The 16,971-nt window shown below is 35.2% G+C and overlaps 1 protein-coding gene across 3 annotated transcripts in view; it reads right to left on the reverse strand.

The window, feature by feature from the left end:
• The window catches only part of cac (cacophony), a 360,232-nt gene that overhangs the window by 84,243 nt on the left and 259,018 nt on the right, over window positions 1–16,971 (reverse strand). For all 3 annotated transcript variants that reach the window (XM_068348246.1, XM_068348244.1, XM_068348245.1), the window contains exons 30-31: window positions 16,645–16,710; window positions 14,882–14,973 (exon numbers count right to left, since the gene is read on the reverse strand). In XM_068348246.1, coding sequence (XP_068204347.1) covers window positions 14,882–14,973; window positions 16,645–16,710 — 158 coding nt within the window. The remainder of the gene's footprint in view (window positions 1–14,881; window positions 14,974–16,644; window positions 16,711–16,971) is intronic.

Raw genomic sequence — 16,971 nt, forward strand, 5'->3', positions numbered from 1 at the left:
CTCCCAGAAATGATATCAAAGGAAGGTTTTGAAAATATTATCCAATTTGAAAATATTACCCAGTTTTACCATCAAACCGATAAAAAAATGGAACTTTCCGAACGTTATTGTTTTTTTCAAATCCATATCTAAAACCCCTAAACTTGTGATAATTATTCCCTGCACAGACATAATTTTTCGTCAATTTGAGATATTTTTGATGGAACTCATGTGCAACATAGCCTATAAGGCAAAACCCAAGTTTCCATGGATAATCATGTGTCGATGCAGTTTGTAGTTAAACCAAAGGATATTAAATCTGTTTACATATTCTTTCTGTCTATAGTATGTTACAAAGTTTTAGACGTAATAAAAATTCAAAATGTACTTTGTAAGCGGTCAGAAAAAGAAACAGAAATGCCTAACTATAGTCCATTTCTTTTATCGAGGCAGATTTGCACTGACTCGCAGCGGTGCCCTTTAGCTCGGAAAAGTTTTCTGATCGCTGATTGGTTAGAATTATCTCGTCCAACCAATCAGCGATCAGGAAACTTTTCCGGGCTAAAAGGGCACTGCTGCGAGTCGGTGCAAATCTGCATCGCTAAAAGAAATTGACTATAGTTTGTTATTTCCTTTACACAACTATTTATGATATATGTTGTAACTATTGCATTGAAAATGTGAAGGAAATAACTTATTATAAAGCTGACAATAAAATATAAAGAAATTCATGACAAAATTTTTAGGATAGATTTTTACTGTAAATACTGATTAATAAACACATTTCACAACAGTGAGGGTTACTTTACTTTCAAAATATATAAAACTCAAAAAATACTACCACTCAAAATCCTATTAATACTTACCAATTGATCCAAAATATTTTGACTAAAACTAAAGTGAATTAATATAAGCAACTGAATATTCATTGGAGCCAAATTCTTTAAAGATAAAAAAATAAATGAAGAATAACAAACAAACTGATGACTGGAGTACATTTATATAAAAATTCAGTGTTATTGTGCTGACTAATCACAGTTATAATTTGCTTTGTTATAAATACCCAACGACCGAACAAATTTTTTATTAAACCTTTTCTTGGTATTAACATCAGCAAATGTATTTGAGAAAGTATTTATATTTTCTATTCAAGAGGCAGGAAGTGGGCAGTACCAATTCATCTATTTACAAAGTTCAAAGCTGTAGTTTCTAATAAAACAAAATCTTAAATGCAGGACTCTAAATATAAACTTACTTAAAAATAAGGATGTCAGTTAATTTTATATAGAATAAGTGAAAGAATGGCAATAAGTAATGCCTAAAAAGGTTGTCTGTACAATTAAACCACATGATTAACATTTCTGCTAATATGAGACAGAGATACTTGGGAAAGAGGTCTTTAGGCCAAGTCAAAGTAAGTCTGGCAGGGTAGGTTTATATCAACTACACAGCAATATAGAATGTGGAGATTTCTATAATGTACAATTAATCCACTGCTGAGAGTTGCTAAGCTCCAAGTTACATCTAACTGCATTATATCCACATAAAATCAGTCCCCAAATCTGCATCTTGATAACACTTCAACATTAGTAGACCTTTTTTTATTGAGAATTCATCACGCTAGTCATCATATACAGGGGAACATCGAATATCATCATCAGGTATGGTATACTACCTTCAGTAGGTAACATAAAAAATATCTTACAAAATGAATACCACTCCCTTCATTACTGCAGCGTTAATAGTCTTAAGCTTTTATTCAGAATATCAGTAACACACCTGTAATCTGTTAGAGAAGGTGTTACATAAAAATTTGGCTATATCTTAGATATAGCCTCTATATATCTGGAGTAGTAGCTGGCACAATCTTTCTTGTTTCTTTACTACTACAACGGATAAAAGATATAATAAATATTTTCATATTTTATCGAGGGAAAAGCTCTAGTTATTTATTCGTGGTTCATTGTTCAGCAGATGTCAGATATGGCACTAGACAGTTTTGTTCACTAACTTTTCTATGATTTTCCCATTAGCCCATTAACTACATAACCTCAGTTATTTCTGACTGGTAAAAAGGATTTATCAAAAGTATTTGGATGCCTATAGCTGCGTATGACGTACTATAGTCCACATGGCAATATCTGCAGATCATATCTGGTAACTTTTCAGCTGATAGCATAAAGGTTGTTGGACTCATGCAAAGGCCTGAACTACACCTATAATTTTGCCCAAGATCATTAAGCAATAGACGTGAACTCACTTCACATCCTAGGTCTGTAGCTATGCCTACAGTAAGATGATAGTTACTACACACTTCATGGTAGTAAATATCCTGTACCACTTTTCTTTATCATCTATAATGAAATGTTTTATGTGGAAGATGTGTTAACACTGCGCTTGTTTTGCAATAAACTAAAATACATAAGTGACTGTTATAATATAGGATTGATTAGAACAACAAAATACAGCATTATAGTTCTATCAAGTTAAATGTAAACAAATACTAAGTATACTGTACCACTTCCAAATTCTACTGATTTTTTTCTGTATATTTCAATATTAAGTCACCATATACCTAATTCTATATATACTTTGAAATATTTTACACTCAAAAGGTAATAATGATATTTCTTGAAAAAAGAAAATCACCTACACTTACTATGAAATTATGCACATAACAATAAAGTTAATAAACGTTGTCTAAAGAAATGTTCGACCTGAAGGACTATATATCCATAATGTAAAAATTGGCTGCTAGCTCGAAAACCATTAAGATCAAAATCATAACATAAATTCATAAAAAATAAAAGGTCCCAAAGGGCAAAACCTTTAGTGGAAATTAACTACAGTGATACCACAGAGATCAGGCACCCCATAACTAAAAGAATTTAGAAATTAAAAAAAAATCTTCTAAAATCTTTTGCTGCAGAAATTTGAAAAAAAAATTCAAAGGTTGTAAAACTTGAAAGAACCTGTATGGGTAGAGAAGCTTAGCTAAGGCACAAGACGCATGCGAGATATAGGCAACTGCCCCAGTTTATGTGTATGTCTCACAACAATACACCTCCTCCTCCCTTCCTCACTGCCTTCCACTCAAGCCATCCACACTTCTTACTACACAAAGTGAGGTTCAATGTCCATTTATTACATATTCATTTTTTTCTATCAATTATAACATTTCAGTCTTTTTGTATGCTTTTATGTATTGTAATGTATTCTACTAATGAAAACTTTGTGTAAAAAATGGCCCAAAAATAAAAGTATTCTTGTGTGGGGAACCAACTGAGGATATTTCCATTCATTTTTATGGAGAAAATTGATTATGCTTTCAAACAGTTTTGGAACAAATTATATTCAATCTCCAAAGTACCACTGTAACAATAATATGGCCATCAGGCCATTAATAGTAAGGTGTAAAACTAAAAAAGTAAAAAAAAAAAAAAACATCCAAGTTAGATGGGGCAAATTTTGAATATTTCTAGTCTTAAAATAAACACAACCGAAGGCATCTGGTTCAAAACCTTTCGGACTGCTTTTCATACTAACCACATCACAAAAGAGGGATGTACTCAGCATTTCCTGAAAAAGTCAGTCGTGTCTATTAACAAAAGCCCAATCATTCTATATAATTATGTAATAAAGGCTCAACACTTGAGAAAAGAATTCCTTCATCACATAAGCTTGTGAGATGTCAACGATGCCAGTAGCTCATATCATGTATTTGAATAATGAGGAATGTGAAAATCATTATTTCTATGAACCTCCCCTGATGTTCATATTACCTCTTCTCCAGAAACGCATTTTAATTAACAGTTACTTGTAGATTTTTTTTTTAAATTCTTAGATTTTCCATTTTTTTTTCCTTCCATATACACCTGCCCTCAGTAAAGATTGGAACATTTTAGTGAGAAGTCTCTTTGTTTCTTCAGTTTCCCAGTCTTGTTGGTTATGTCAGATGCTCTCCAAATTGTTTGCTTATTACTGTGCATTAAGATGTTTTCCCCTTGATATGTTACCAATTATTGTGTAGTATGTGCATGGGAATTGTTTCTGGGAAATCATGAGATACTACTGCTTGAGAGTTATGGGGTCCTTTAACTGGCCAGACAGTAATACATTAGATTCTTCTCTTTGATTATGGGTTATTTTCCTTTTACCTACAAATGCCCTGAATAGTCTGGCATATTCTCTACAGATTCTCCTGTGTCCTCATACAACTGACAACACTTACATTACCAAACAATTCTTCTTCACCCACGGGGTTAACTACTGCACTGTAATTGTTCAGTGGCTACTTTCATCTTGGTAAGGGTAGAAGAGACTCTTTAGCTATGGTAAACAGCTCTTCTAGGAGAAGGGCATTCCAGAATCAAACCATTGTGTCTTGGGTTAGAGCTCTCTTGCTTGAGGGTACACTCCAGCACACTATTCTATCTTATTTCCTCTCCTCTTGTTTGGTAATGGCTTACTGGACTATATCTATGCACGAGTACATTGCTGCTACCTGAGAGGAGCTGGCAAGAGGATGAATGTTGTAAAAATTTTTGTTTTGGCGAATAGTTAGAATCCCGAATATGTGAAATTTTGCTTATGGTTCTTAACCCTGCTACCTATTTGGCTGGCCATGTTTAAGTGAAAATGTGGATGGAAAATCCATGGATGAAGAGGGCGAACTGTGTCTGGAATTTCATGCACAAGGCAGATGTGTGAAAAAGCTAACTCTCAGTTCCACATCACTCTTCCTAAAGTCATTCACCTTCTATGATCATTTACAAGAATTAGGTGTTACATCTTGTACCAATGCATATGCTGTTAAAACTTTTCATGTTGTTTCCAAAGGATTGGTATAGTAGTTCAGAATGGAAAATGTTTGAGAGCCCTCTTGTTGGATATTAGGGATAAATACACTATATGGATGTATTATAACACACAGTGTGTTTTACTTATATCAAAGTGAATCTGGAAAATTTGTGCTAATCCCATGTGAGTGGGCTCACAAGAGATCTCTCAAATATTTCAACAATGAGGTTTATGGAAGTGATGATCATAAAGATTTGATTGTTATTGGACACATACATAAGAAGCAAAAGTTATGATCAAAACAAACCAGTTACCTTCATTAGAATCAAGAGAGCTTTAAGTCTGCATGAGTGATTTTGTAAAAGATGTTTATAGTCTACCTATTATGGAGTGGCTTCTACCCACTTGCCCTTTAACATCTTTTACTATTACCACTTCTGCTTATACCCCTTTTTCCTCAACCTCTTCTGATTCTACCACTTTTTCTTAAACCTCTTTAATTGAGACCTTTGCAACTATCTCTGATGGTGACAGGCATTGATGCATAAACCAAAACAACAGCATTTGAATTGAATGCTTACACATGAATAATTGGCAGTTCCAACTCTTTAGAGGTTTATTTACATATTTTCCACTGCTAAACTCCTTCAATACTTCACGAAGGAGATCAAAGAGTATCGTTTCTGGATATGATGAATTCTCCTGCTATTGGTCACTATCAATCCATCATTTTCATACACATTATATATTTGAGTATCCACAAATAGAATTAATAAATGTGGAATATATTGGTCAGTGGTCAATCAGGATGGAACTACTGTATATCTATTTAGTACTCCTCTACAGAATTATTACCCTGAAACTTTGCAAGAGTGATATGGAAGGGCCATATTTTCTTATGAATAACTCTGTCACTCGCCATTTCAAAAAATCCTTTTAGGGCACTTCATCAAAGCCTGTGACTTTCAACTTGAGTGGACAACACATAACAGTGTCGAGTACTCCAAAACCTAACGTGTGCACCATAGATTTACTAGATACAGAAAAATTATACTTATAGAATTTCAAGCTACGCTTTGAAAGCCTCAACCAAATCCTTTGCTGCAGGATTGGGGACTATAAAAGTCTTGCCAGTTTGAAAAATCTAGTGAATGTCTGACAATTAAATCTACACTGGTAGTAGGTAAACCTCTCAGCGAGAGCATCCAAGACGAGAAAGCCTCTAATAATGGGACTGTGAGGATCTCTAGATAGGAAAATATTTCAAGGTTGGAAAACCCAGAAAAAAACTATGAGACCCATGAGAATGATGCTTATGATCATTTTGACCATGCCAATGTTCAACTTCATGATGACAGTATGGTCCTTTCTTGAGTTGTAGACTTCTTAACATAATCTTCCAACAAAGTGAACTTTAGACCATAAAAGTTCTCCAATTGGAAGCACCTTTGACAGTTCACAACACTTCTGTCAAAAAGATAGCTTCTGATTCCTTCAACTGGCTTAGAAAAAATGATGAAGAAACAAATGCAAAACCCAATTTGACAGGTGTTAATAGAAATTAAAGAGAACCCAAGAGGTTGATTGTACATGCAACAGGTTAATAATTGTGTAGAGATAAACGAAAATAGGATGTAATATTCAAGGGGGTATATAAACCACCAAAAGGCATGGTACACTAGATACCAAAATACAAAAGGGCCCTAACCACAAAAACACTCGTAAAAAACATAAATAATGAGGTAAAGAGCACATATAATGGTGCTTTAAATATAGCCAAGGCAAGAACATGAAAGACTTTCATAGGCTACTGCAGAAATTGGCAAGGAATTATTGGCATGGGGGATGAGAGATATGTCCATCCTTCCTACACCACAGAAGGAAGGGAAAGCCTTCAAATGAAGGACTACCAATCATAGAGTACTACTGTGAGAAACACACACAAATACAACCAAAGCAAGGCTGAATATGGTGATATCGTGGTCTCTAACCAGTTGGTGAAAACATGAGATAAAACCAAAATGTGAGGAAATCACAAATTGAATTATATTTACTTCCCCCTTAAAGTGGAGCATAATGAATTCATAATTTTAGTAAAAGCCAGGGCTATCATCATCATCATCATCATCATCATCATCATCATCATCATCATTATTATTATTATCATTATTATTATTATTATTATTATTATTACAGTGATACCTCGGTACTCGACCATAATCCGTTCGGGATCAGTGTTCGACCTCCGATTTGTTCGAGTACCGAAACCTTTTTTGCCATAAGAAATAATGGTATTTATTTTTATACGTTCCTACGCACTCCTAAATGCCCAAAATATTAATAAAACGTGTACCTAAACAACAATAATTATTCAAATGTGTACGAAATTGGTCGGAAAACTATATAAAACAATTTTAAACCATTTACTGTACATACCTTTGAGCAGCGGTTCGATGGCATACAGGAATGGATGTGGAGAGGATGGAAGGGGGAGGTTACTGCTTGGAAGGAGAGTCCCCTTCCATGATGTGGCTGGGTAGTTCTCCTTCAGGGGTTTTTTCTCTCTGCAGTAAAAGGTCAGGCAAATCTCCTTCAGGGGTTTTTCTCTTCTGTTTCTCTTCTTTGGAGGGGAATCAGGCTGGGATGTAGCAGCTCTCTTTTCTTTTGTGAAAAACATGTCTATTGTCAGCTGCTTCTTTCTCTTCTGCACTATTCTTCTATAGTAAGACATAACATTATCATTAAAGATGTTCACTGGCCGGTTTGCTACTGCTGTTTCTGGGTGATATTTTTCCACTAAAGCCAGCAACTCTCCCCACTTCGAACACATGTCATTTATCACTGAACTCGGAACCTCCTCTCTTACATCCTCATCTTCTGAGGATTCCAGCTCCCCAATCAAATCCTGCTGCTGTTGTTGTTGCAGGTGCAACAATTCTTCAACGGTCAACTCAGTAGAGTGGCTATCAACAAGTTCATCAATGTCTTCCCTGTTGACCTCAAGCCCCATACTCCTGCCCATGCCAACAATTTCATCAACGACAACAGTGTCCTCAGAAATAACAGTAGCAGTGCTTGAACCCGCCTCTGATTGGAAACCCTCAAATTCCCTCTCTGTTACAATGATGGCCACAGCTTTCGCCAGGCAGAGTTCAATGTCCTATAGGTTACACCACGCCAAGCTTGGTCAATCATGTTCACACAGTTGAGGATGCTGAAGTGATCCTTCCAGAATTCCTTTAAGGTCAACTGTGTATCACTAGTCACTTCAAAACACTTTCGGAAAAGGGCCTTGGTATACAGTTTTTTAAAGTTTGAAATGACCTGTTGGTCCATGGGCTGGAGTATGGGAGTAGTATTGGGGGGCAGGAATTTAATCTTGATAAAACTGTACTCTTCTTTTAAGTCTTCCTCTAGACCTGGAGGGTGTGCAGGAGCATTGTCCATCACCAGAAGACAGTTCAATGGCAAGTTCTTTTCAGTCAGGTATGCCTTAACCTGGGGGGCAAACGCTTCGTTGATCCACTCACTGAAGAATTGTCTTGTGACCCAAGATTTAGTGTTAGCGCGCCACATAACTGATAGTGCACTTTTCAAGATATTGTTTCTTTTGAAGACCCGGGGGTTGCCCGAGTGGTACACTAACAAGGGTTTAATCTTGCAATCGCCACTAGCATTGGCGCACAGCAGCAACATCAGTCTATCTTTCACTGGCTTGTGACCTGGCATCTTCGTCACGTCCTTGGTAATGTAGGTATTGGCCGGCATTTTCTTCCAAAATAACCAGGTCTCATCGCAATTGAAGACTTGCTGCGGGATCAAATTTTGTTCCTTAATGTATCGGTCGAATTCGCCAACGTATTTTTCAGCTGCCGCCTGATCCGAACTGGCTGCCTCCCCATGCCTAGTCACACGGTGAATACCAGTTCTGTTCCGGAATTTCTCGAACCAGCCCCTGCTTGCTTTAAAAGTAAATGACGAATCACTTTCACTAGTACTGGCACTTTTCTTCACCAATTCTTCATAAATATGAAGAGCTTTCTCGCAAATGAAAGCTTCACTTATACTTTCCCCGGCCAACTGCTTTTCTTTAATAAATATAAGGAGCAACTTTTCCATTTCCTCAATTACTTATGGCCTTTGCTTACTAATTGCTGTCACTCCCTGTGCAACATTTGCTTTCTTTATCACTTCCTTATTTTTCAAAAAGGTCGAAATGGTCGACTTTGCCATGCCATACTGTAAGGCTAGATCAGACACTCGTACACCATTCTCGTATTTCGCAATAATTTCCTTCTTCAACTCGATCGTTGTTCTCACTGTTTTCCTCTTATCCTTCCCCTTATCACTAACTTTCTTGGGGCCTATTATTATCGGAAAAAAAAATCCAATAAAACGCACTAAATCACAATAAATTCTCAACACGTGTTGTCGGACTGACGCTCTCTCTTGAAATGATGCTACCCGACCAAGCAAGAGTAGCCGAGATGGCCGCTCATCTCACTCGGCCACGCGTTCGGCTGTTCGAGTTCCGATTTTTTGTTCGAACACCTCAGCAAAAATTACTTTAATTTTTTGGTTGAACTCCGATTTGTTCGAATTTAGAGTCGTTCGACTACCGAGGTATCACTGTATTATTATTATTATTAGCTAATCTACAACGCTAGTTGGAAAAGCGGCATGATATAATTTTTGCCCAAGGGCTCCAACAGGGAAAAATAGCCCCATGAGGAAAAGAAATAAGGAAATAAATAAATTATATGAGAAGTAATGAACAATTCAAATAAAATATTTTAAGACCAGTAACAACATTAAAATAGATCTTTCATATGTAAACTACAAAAAGAGACTTATGTCAGCCTGTTCAATATAAAAAATTTGCTGCAAATTTGAAATTTCGAAGTTCTACAGATTCAACTACCCCATTAGGAAGATCATTCAACAACTTGGTCACAGCTGGAATAAAACTTCCAGAATACTGAGTAGTATTGAGGCTCACGATGAAGAAGACAACTGCATACCTAATATTATGAACAGGATGGTACTATCTGGGAAGATCTGAATGTAAAGGATGGTCATAATTATGAAAAATCATATGCAACATGCATAACGAACAAATTGAATGATGGTGCCAGAGATTAATAACTAGATCAGGAATACAAAATTTAATCGACCTTAAGTTCCTCCTAACAAATTAAGATAAGAATCAGCAGCTGAAGACCAGACAGAATAACACTACTTGAAACAAGCCAGAATGGAAGAATTAAAACACTTCTTCACAATAAGACTGATCTCTGGAAATTTTACAAGACTTTCTCAATGTGCCTATTTTTTGTGCAAATGAAGAAGAGACAGACCTAGTGTGTTTCTCAAAAGTAAATTTGCTGTCAAGAATCATACCTAAAATATTAAGTCATACAGAGTTGAAGAAACATCATCAATGCTGAGATCCAGGTGTTGAGGTTAGCTCACAATATAAAGATGAACTAAGAAATGAAAAAAGATAAACCTTAAAGAGAGTAATGCTACCTATACCCTAAGGAAAAGATAAACATGCAAATAAGGGCCTAGCCATAAAAACGGAAATACCCATGAACCCTCTCTAAATTCGGATGCAACTGAGAAAATCATTATGAATGATGAACTAATAATAATTAAGACAACCATGTTTTTAATAGAATGGCAAACTCATGCCATGGAATCACTTCTGTTTACAACCATAAGAGATGATGCTAAAGCGTAGCTCACAGGAATGAACTTAAAATTTAAAAAGTGTGTTAGAGTTATGCCGCCCCAGTTTTCAAATTCTGGCATGCTAAGAAATCCATCATTGGATACCTAAAGATATTGGCTAAAGCTGTTGTGACACAGTAGAAATATATTTGATGAAGTTTTCTTTGCAGCTACAAATAACTTAAAATCTAATTACTCTTTTACTTTATGCTTTCTGATTCAGTACTAAAAATATATTAGTTATAATTTTCATTAAATCTTAATTTTCCACTTTGAGGAACTGTAACCAACATAGCTAACCCCAGCATGTGGAACTGCAAATAATAGGGGTTTCAAAATTAAAAGAAATTGAAAATTACATTTTTTAAAATAATAATAGATATGGGGCTATTACTAGTTATTTCAGTAATAAGAAATGGTCTAGGGATCTTTAATTATATTAAAAAAATAAATGATATTTTTTCTCAAATTTGAAGTAGAAGGAATGAATGAAATTAAATGGTAATGAATTAAAATAAAGTGTAGTTCTTGTTTCTTTTGTAACCCATTCTTCACTGATATTTTGTAAATAGAATTGTGAACGAAAAAGCAACGATATGTTTTTCAAACAAAACCATTACCTTACCTTGTTTTACAATTCAGATACTGGCCAATCAGTGACCTTTTCTAGTAAGTGATTCTTATCTAATCACTGGCTTAGTATGTTTCAGAATAAAAATGACAGTGAGCCATACTATTGATAAAAGGAAAGGTATTACACCAGTTTATTTATAATTATCAATCTAAGGTTGTTTTAGGGCAGTATATTACCCTAACTCTTAATTTTATGTTTTCTTACCCAAGTATCATTGTGATACTGTATACTGATGCTTATATGTATTATATACCTTAAATGAATAATAAGGTGATATAAAAACATATGATTTCTTATATCCATTTCTTTAAAGGTAACATGCTATACCTGCCATGATTAACAGAGCCATTCCTTTCCAAACTAATTATGATAAAGGGGAAAAAACTATAATAATAGAAGTGTATAGAAAGTTCTCTGTCATATAGCTGTAGGTTATGCATAAGAATTCAGGTACTTCTTGAGTTGAGATGATTGAGGAAGAAAATGGGTAGAATAACATGCTTAAAGCACTCTGAATTTCAGATCATAGAAGTTAGGATGAGATCGCAGTTGGAATGATGTTGGGCGATTATGCAATAAAAAATATGGTCCTTTCCAAATTTAACCGCAGTTAGTAACAACTAACAGCCATGACATTAAATAAAGCTAAAAAGCTTAAAGATTCAGTCACAGGTAACCTTTTCAATTTCAATCTATGTCAAAAACTATACATTACCTATAAGAGCTATTAGAAAAAAAGTTTATTCACTGCAAAGTCATAACTATCAGTTCTTGAAAACCGTAAAAAAAATGCTCCTTGTATAAGTATTGAAAATAATGAAAACATAACTATTGAGGTTTCATGATTAGAAAAAAGGGCTATGAGATATTGTTAGATAATCTACAAAATCTATAAAAATCATTTGCATACAATCTATCCAAGTTGAATCTGGATTATATAATATATAGGTTAAGTAACATACGTGGCTTTTAGAAGAAATTATGAATCACATATTGTATGGGCACATAAAAGTTTAATTTTTAGATTTTATAAGTAATGGGATCTTTGTCAAGCATTAAAAAAAAATCATTGGAATACTGTATACCACAAAGGAAAAGCCTATAACTAGGGATAAATTTGGACTGAAACTTGATCAAGTTTCCTTAGAGACTATCAAAATGTTGATACTAAAAGAAAACACAAGCAGTAAAAATTTGGAGACTTCAGAATGCAAAGTGCTGGTTTCAAAAGTTTCTGTATTTTTATAGTCTGTCATTGAAAAAACTGTTAAAATTGTTACTTATCCAGAAATACTCTTCATAGTCTCAGGTATTAGTAAGGAAGAGTATTTAGAAATATATATAAATAATAATTGTGACAAAAGATAAGATTCAAATTTTCCCTGCATAAATGGGATTTTGATTTTTTAGCCCTTCAAAACACAAACATTATGTTTTGGGTGCTAAATACACTTAATAATAATCATAATCTTAATATCGAATTAAAATTTTTTTCTTTGTAAGTGGTCTTTAATAAGTATAATAAAGTTATAAATTTGGACATAAAGGCAATAAGCTCAAAATATTATGTTCTTTCTAACATCCTATGTCATTTTACGTTATCTTTATCACCATACTAAGATAAAATAGCAAAAGTTCTAAGACTGATAATCCAGATTTTATTTTTCTGCTTTCAAAAAAAATAAGACCACTTAATGGTTAAAAAATAAAAAAACAGAATGTAGAATTACCATTTGATTAAAAATTCTAATTAATTTGAATTATTATTGTAAAACTGAGCATAAATAAAATAACGTAATCCTTAGATCTTGTAATTTACTTTCTTGGTCTAGTACTCACCATAAGCAAATGGTATATATGGTTAAAGAACAGTATTTTCCTAAAAATATTAAACTTTCATGATACCAATATGGAATTCTTCACTTCTTCTATATGAATTATTTCCATATAACATTCAAATCAGGTCCTTTCTTGTGCCATACACAATACTTACCTAAAAAAAATTAGAAAAAAATATTAATCAATCTAATTGTCCCTAGACTACAAAAGCAAGCATCAGACAAGGAGGCCAGGTACTACCGGGTGGGAATGATTAAACATAGGCAATCATTTAAAATAAATAAAAAAAAAAATTAAACATTCTATGCAAGTGAAGGTTGTGGCGGAGGCTTTGAAAGGTGAGGAGGTTAAAGGCAAGGTCACAGGAAAGGTGGTGAAGGTGCTTCAAAGGAATGGTTTGAGGCCACCTAGGATGAGGCTAAGTGAGGGAACATGTGGCATATTACCGCTGACTCGGACATGGTGTGGTCGTCTACCTGTGAGCCTACACTGCACAATATCAGCAGCTCCAACATGCAAAGTGAGAGTGAGACTACATGTGCGGGTACCGTGCGCTCACAGAAGGTGCTGCTGCGGCTGCTGATGCTGCTGTATGTGGGCTAGTGCTGCTGAGGGTGGCCAAGTGTTGTCCTAGACTCTCTAAACTAGCTTGTTCAGCTATACTTTATTCTGAGCATGCTCCACTTACATATAACACTCATCAAACATTCCTTTTATACTTTATGATATTCAATATTATTTTCCATATAATTTGTACCATTTTCTGTTGCTACATAATCTTTATTTTCTAATCTACAGAAAATAATCTAAGAGTGGTCTATAAAATTAATTATGGTGTAGTACTATTCTTCACGAAGCAACTGTACATTTCATAGCATTTGATAAAACGATATTTTCTTCAATTAACAAACTAATCGCTTTAGTAAAAATAAGAAAATATAACCTATAATTATTGCAGAAGCACACATATCTCTAGACTGAAAAACTTTTCCCTTCCTTTACTAATTTCATACAATCTTAATCAATTACACATACAATCTGCACACAAGCTTACGTATCAAATATAAAAATTTTCTTCTCCTATAACAATATGTAAGCAAAGTCCCTATTCTAGCATCACAGTAACAGTACCACCAGTTTATAATGAGTATAGGTAATTTATGTTGTCACGAACAGTCACGACCACCCAACAGCAAGCCCTAATGTGCCCAACGCTAACCTAAACACGCATGCTGCCACCCACGCAGCCTACAGTGCACAACTTAACAAAATAAATGAAACCAAAAAAATCTTGAGTTTATTGCAAGGTGTTGTACAAAGTAATATTCAACCAAATGTAAATTACTACAGCACAATGACAAATGTTATTAATACAATCATGTGGACTACTATGATAGCCAAACTAAATAAAGGGAAAACTAAAACTGGTAAAGGGCTAGTAAGTTTCTCCTTGTTGTTGGTTTCCCGCAAATTTTGGTGCTGAGTTTATTTGGCCATGGTGATCACACAAAATACATTTCTTCCTACAGCATTAGTGATCACATTAAGGTAACATATCCAGCACAGTTACACACCAATGCAGAAAGTGGCATTCATTTCACAAAATACTGTATCTAGACCTCAGGGCAGTGATTAAAATGTTGAGTGACACTATAAAAAGACTCACTCACACACAAAAAAAAAAAAACGTGCAAAGAAAAATCATGTAGCCCTTGAAAAAAATTGGGATTTTTGCACACAAAGTTTGGTCTGATTTATACAGTATTTTGTAGCAATGGCAGCAATAGCTTTTGAGGAACGGAGATCACAGTGACAAAAGTTTGGACAGAAGAAAATAGCCAATTTTGCCGCTGGTTCATTTTCGAGTGCCAGTAAAAAGTAACTTAGATTGGTTACCTGAACAAGAGCATTATGCCCTCTGTAAATTTTCTAAAGTTGTTGTGGCGTGTTATAGCAGAGGTAGGATCCAAATCTATATTACCAAAGACCTGGGTGACGAAGGGAAACAAAAGACGAGAAACTTAGGATTACTCAAAATTCCAACTCGATTTCTAATCTAGGGGCTTCTGGGGCACACCGAAGACTTTGAGGATATCAACATGAGGTATTAAAGGTTATGAGATGAGATGATAAAAGAAAGGTTACAAGGTCATGAAAGGCAAAGAAAGGTCAAGTTTAGGGTGGGGCAAAGGGTTGTCCTCTCACCAGGGCTCTCAGGGGGGACAAGTGACCAGTCGCTAGGGTCATATCAGGGTCAAAATTCAGGGACATGGGACAAAAAACTCTGCACAGGTCAATGTACTTCATGGGATAAAGACGATCCCTTGACCAAAAAGTGGGCAAGCACCACAGACACTATCTAGTCTAGGTTAGCTAGTCTATGCTAGTTATATCACATATCTATTGTTACGTTACCTTCTACATGAAAACTATTACTACACGGCATCACTATCTAGAATACTAGACAGGTCACCATACAGCTAAACATTACATGTCTGTTCAGGGATAAATCTAGACTTTAACTGTTCCGGGATGCTGGATCCTCACTTTGAGGTTACCACGAGCTTAGAAGGGGCTGCGAATTTGGCCTTTGTATCATTCTCGGAAGGTTAAAACTCTTGGCGCTGAACAGACATCAGTCTCAGTGTTCAGGCCTAGAAATGGGAATATCATAAATACTGGATCGGTCTCGGGTAGCAATTGGCCGAGCCTGGATGGTGGGGGTTGCAAACTCACCGAAATAAGAGCAAGAGACCGGCGAAGAAAGACTGAAAGTTGTTATGTCGATTTAGGTCAGTGTCGGGATCAAATTTCATGTTGCCAAAAACCTGGGTGTGAAGTATGGGAGAAAAAAAGATGGGAGAGTGCTGTAAAGTCGGGTAGGTGGACATGTCAGCGTGCGAGACCGGTCTTTAGAGCGGAACTCACACCACCAAATGGCGGGTAGGGAGCCACGTTTTCTGCTCTTCTTCCGTGGCCCCGAACCGCAGCCAGAATTCGCTCAAATTCCCATGGTAAGAGGCCAGAATTTGATGAGTCAAAGCATATTATTTTCAGAGTTAAGTATATGACTGACTTAGATAATCCCATCAATCTATAGCACAGTAAAATTACGAAAAAATTAATAAAAAGGAACTTAATTTTGTAGATAGAGGCCTCTTAATCTGGGTTTAAGTTATCTTTACAGAATAAAAGTGACACATAACACATTGGGATAACAATCTGGGCTTGTTTCAAAACTAATGGATAGAAATTCACATGATGTAGACAGAGTAACTGCTGGAGTCTTTTGGGGGAGGGAACTTTTAACAAATGAATAGACAGTATTACCCAGAGGGGGGGTTGGGTATGGAACCCTACAAAGTTACAGACGCAAGAAACAGAACAGTAAGCCCCTGGTGAGTAGACCAGTCAGTATCAATTTTGGGAAATTACATTTACTTATCATTTCATGGATTTTGATGTATTTATAATTTTCAAACAAAAATTTTTAATGTAAAAGAAAAGAAATTAATAAGTATATGAACCAGATATTGCAACATGAATATAAAACAGTATTTGAAATATATTGCTATTTCATGTGGTCATTTATTTCAAATATTGGCCCTTATCTCAGCGCTTCAGAGTATCATTGGACTTACAGTCTTCATAAACCTTACCTGCATGCCAATAATAGCAAAAATGAAGAACAACATTGCAATAAGAAGACAAACATACGGCAGCGCCTGCAAGACAAAAAAGAATTAATATAACATAGTTACAAATAAATCACAAACATTCAAATTGCAGAAATCCTAAAAGAAGGATCACACATCTATGACCAGATCAAGTTTGCCAACAGTTCGCTGACACCCTATGTAGTTAAAAACATGCAGCAAATCTGAGGGCGGAGCTAATATTAATTCATTCACTTGACCTTTCTTTCTCACAACATGTATATTTCTTATGAATGCTCTTTATCTCTCATATTGCCATTCCACATCTTT

Source organism: Palaemon carinicauda, chromosome 24 (genome assembly GCF_036898095.1).
Source record: "Palaemon carinicauda isolate YSFRI2023 chromosome 24, ASM3689809v2, whole genome shotgun sequence".
Taxonomy (NCBI): domain Eukaryota; kingdom Metazoa; phylum Arthropoda; class Malacostraca; order Decapoda; family Palaemonidae; genus Palaemon; species Palaemon carinicauda.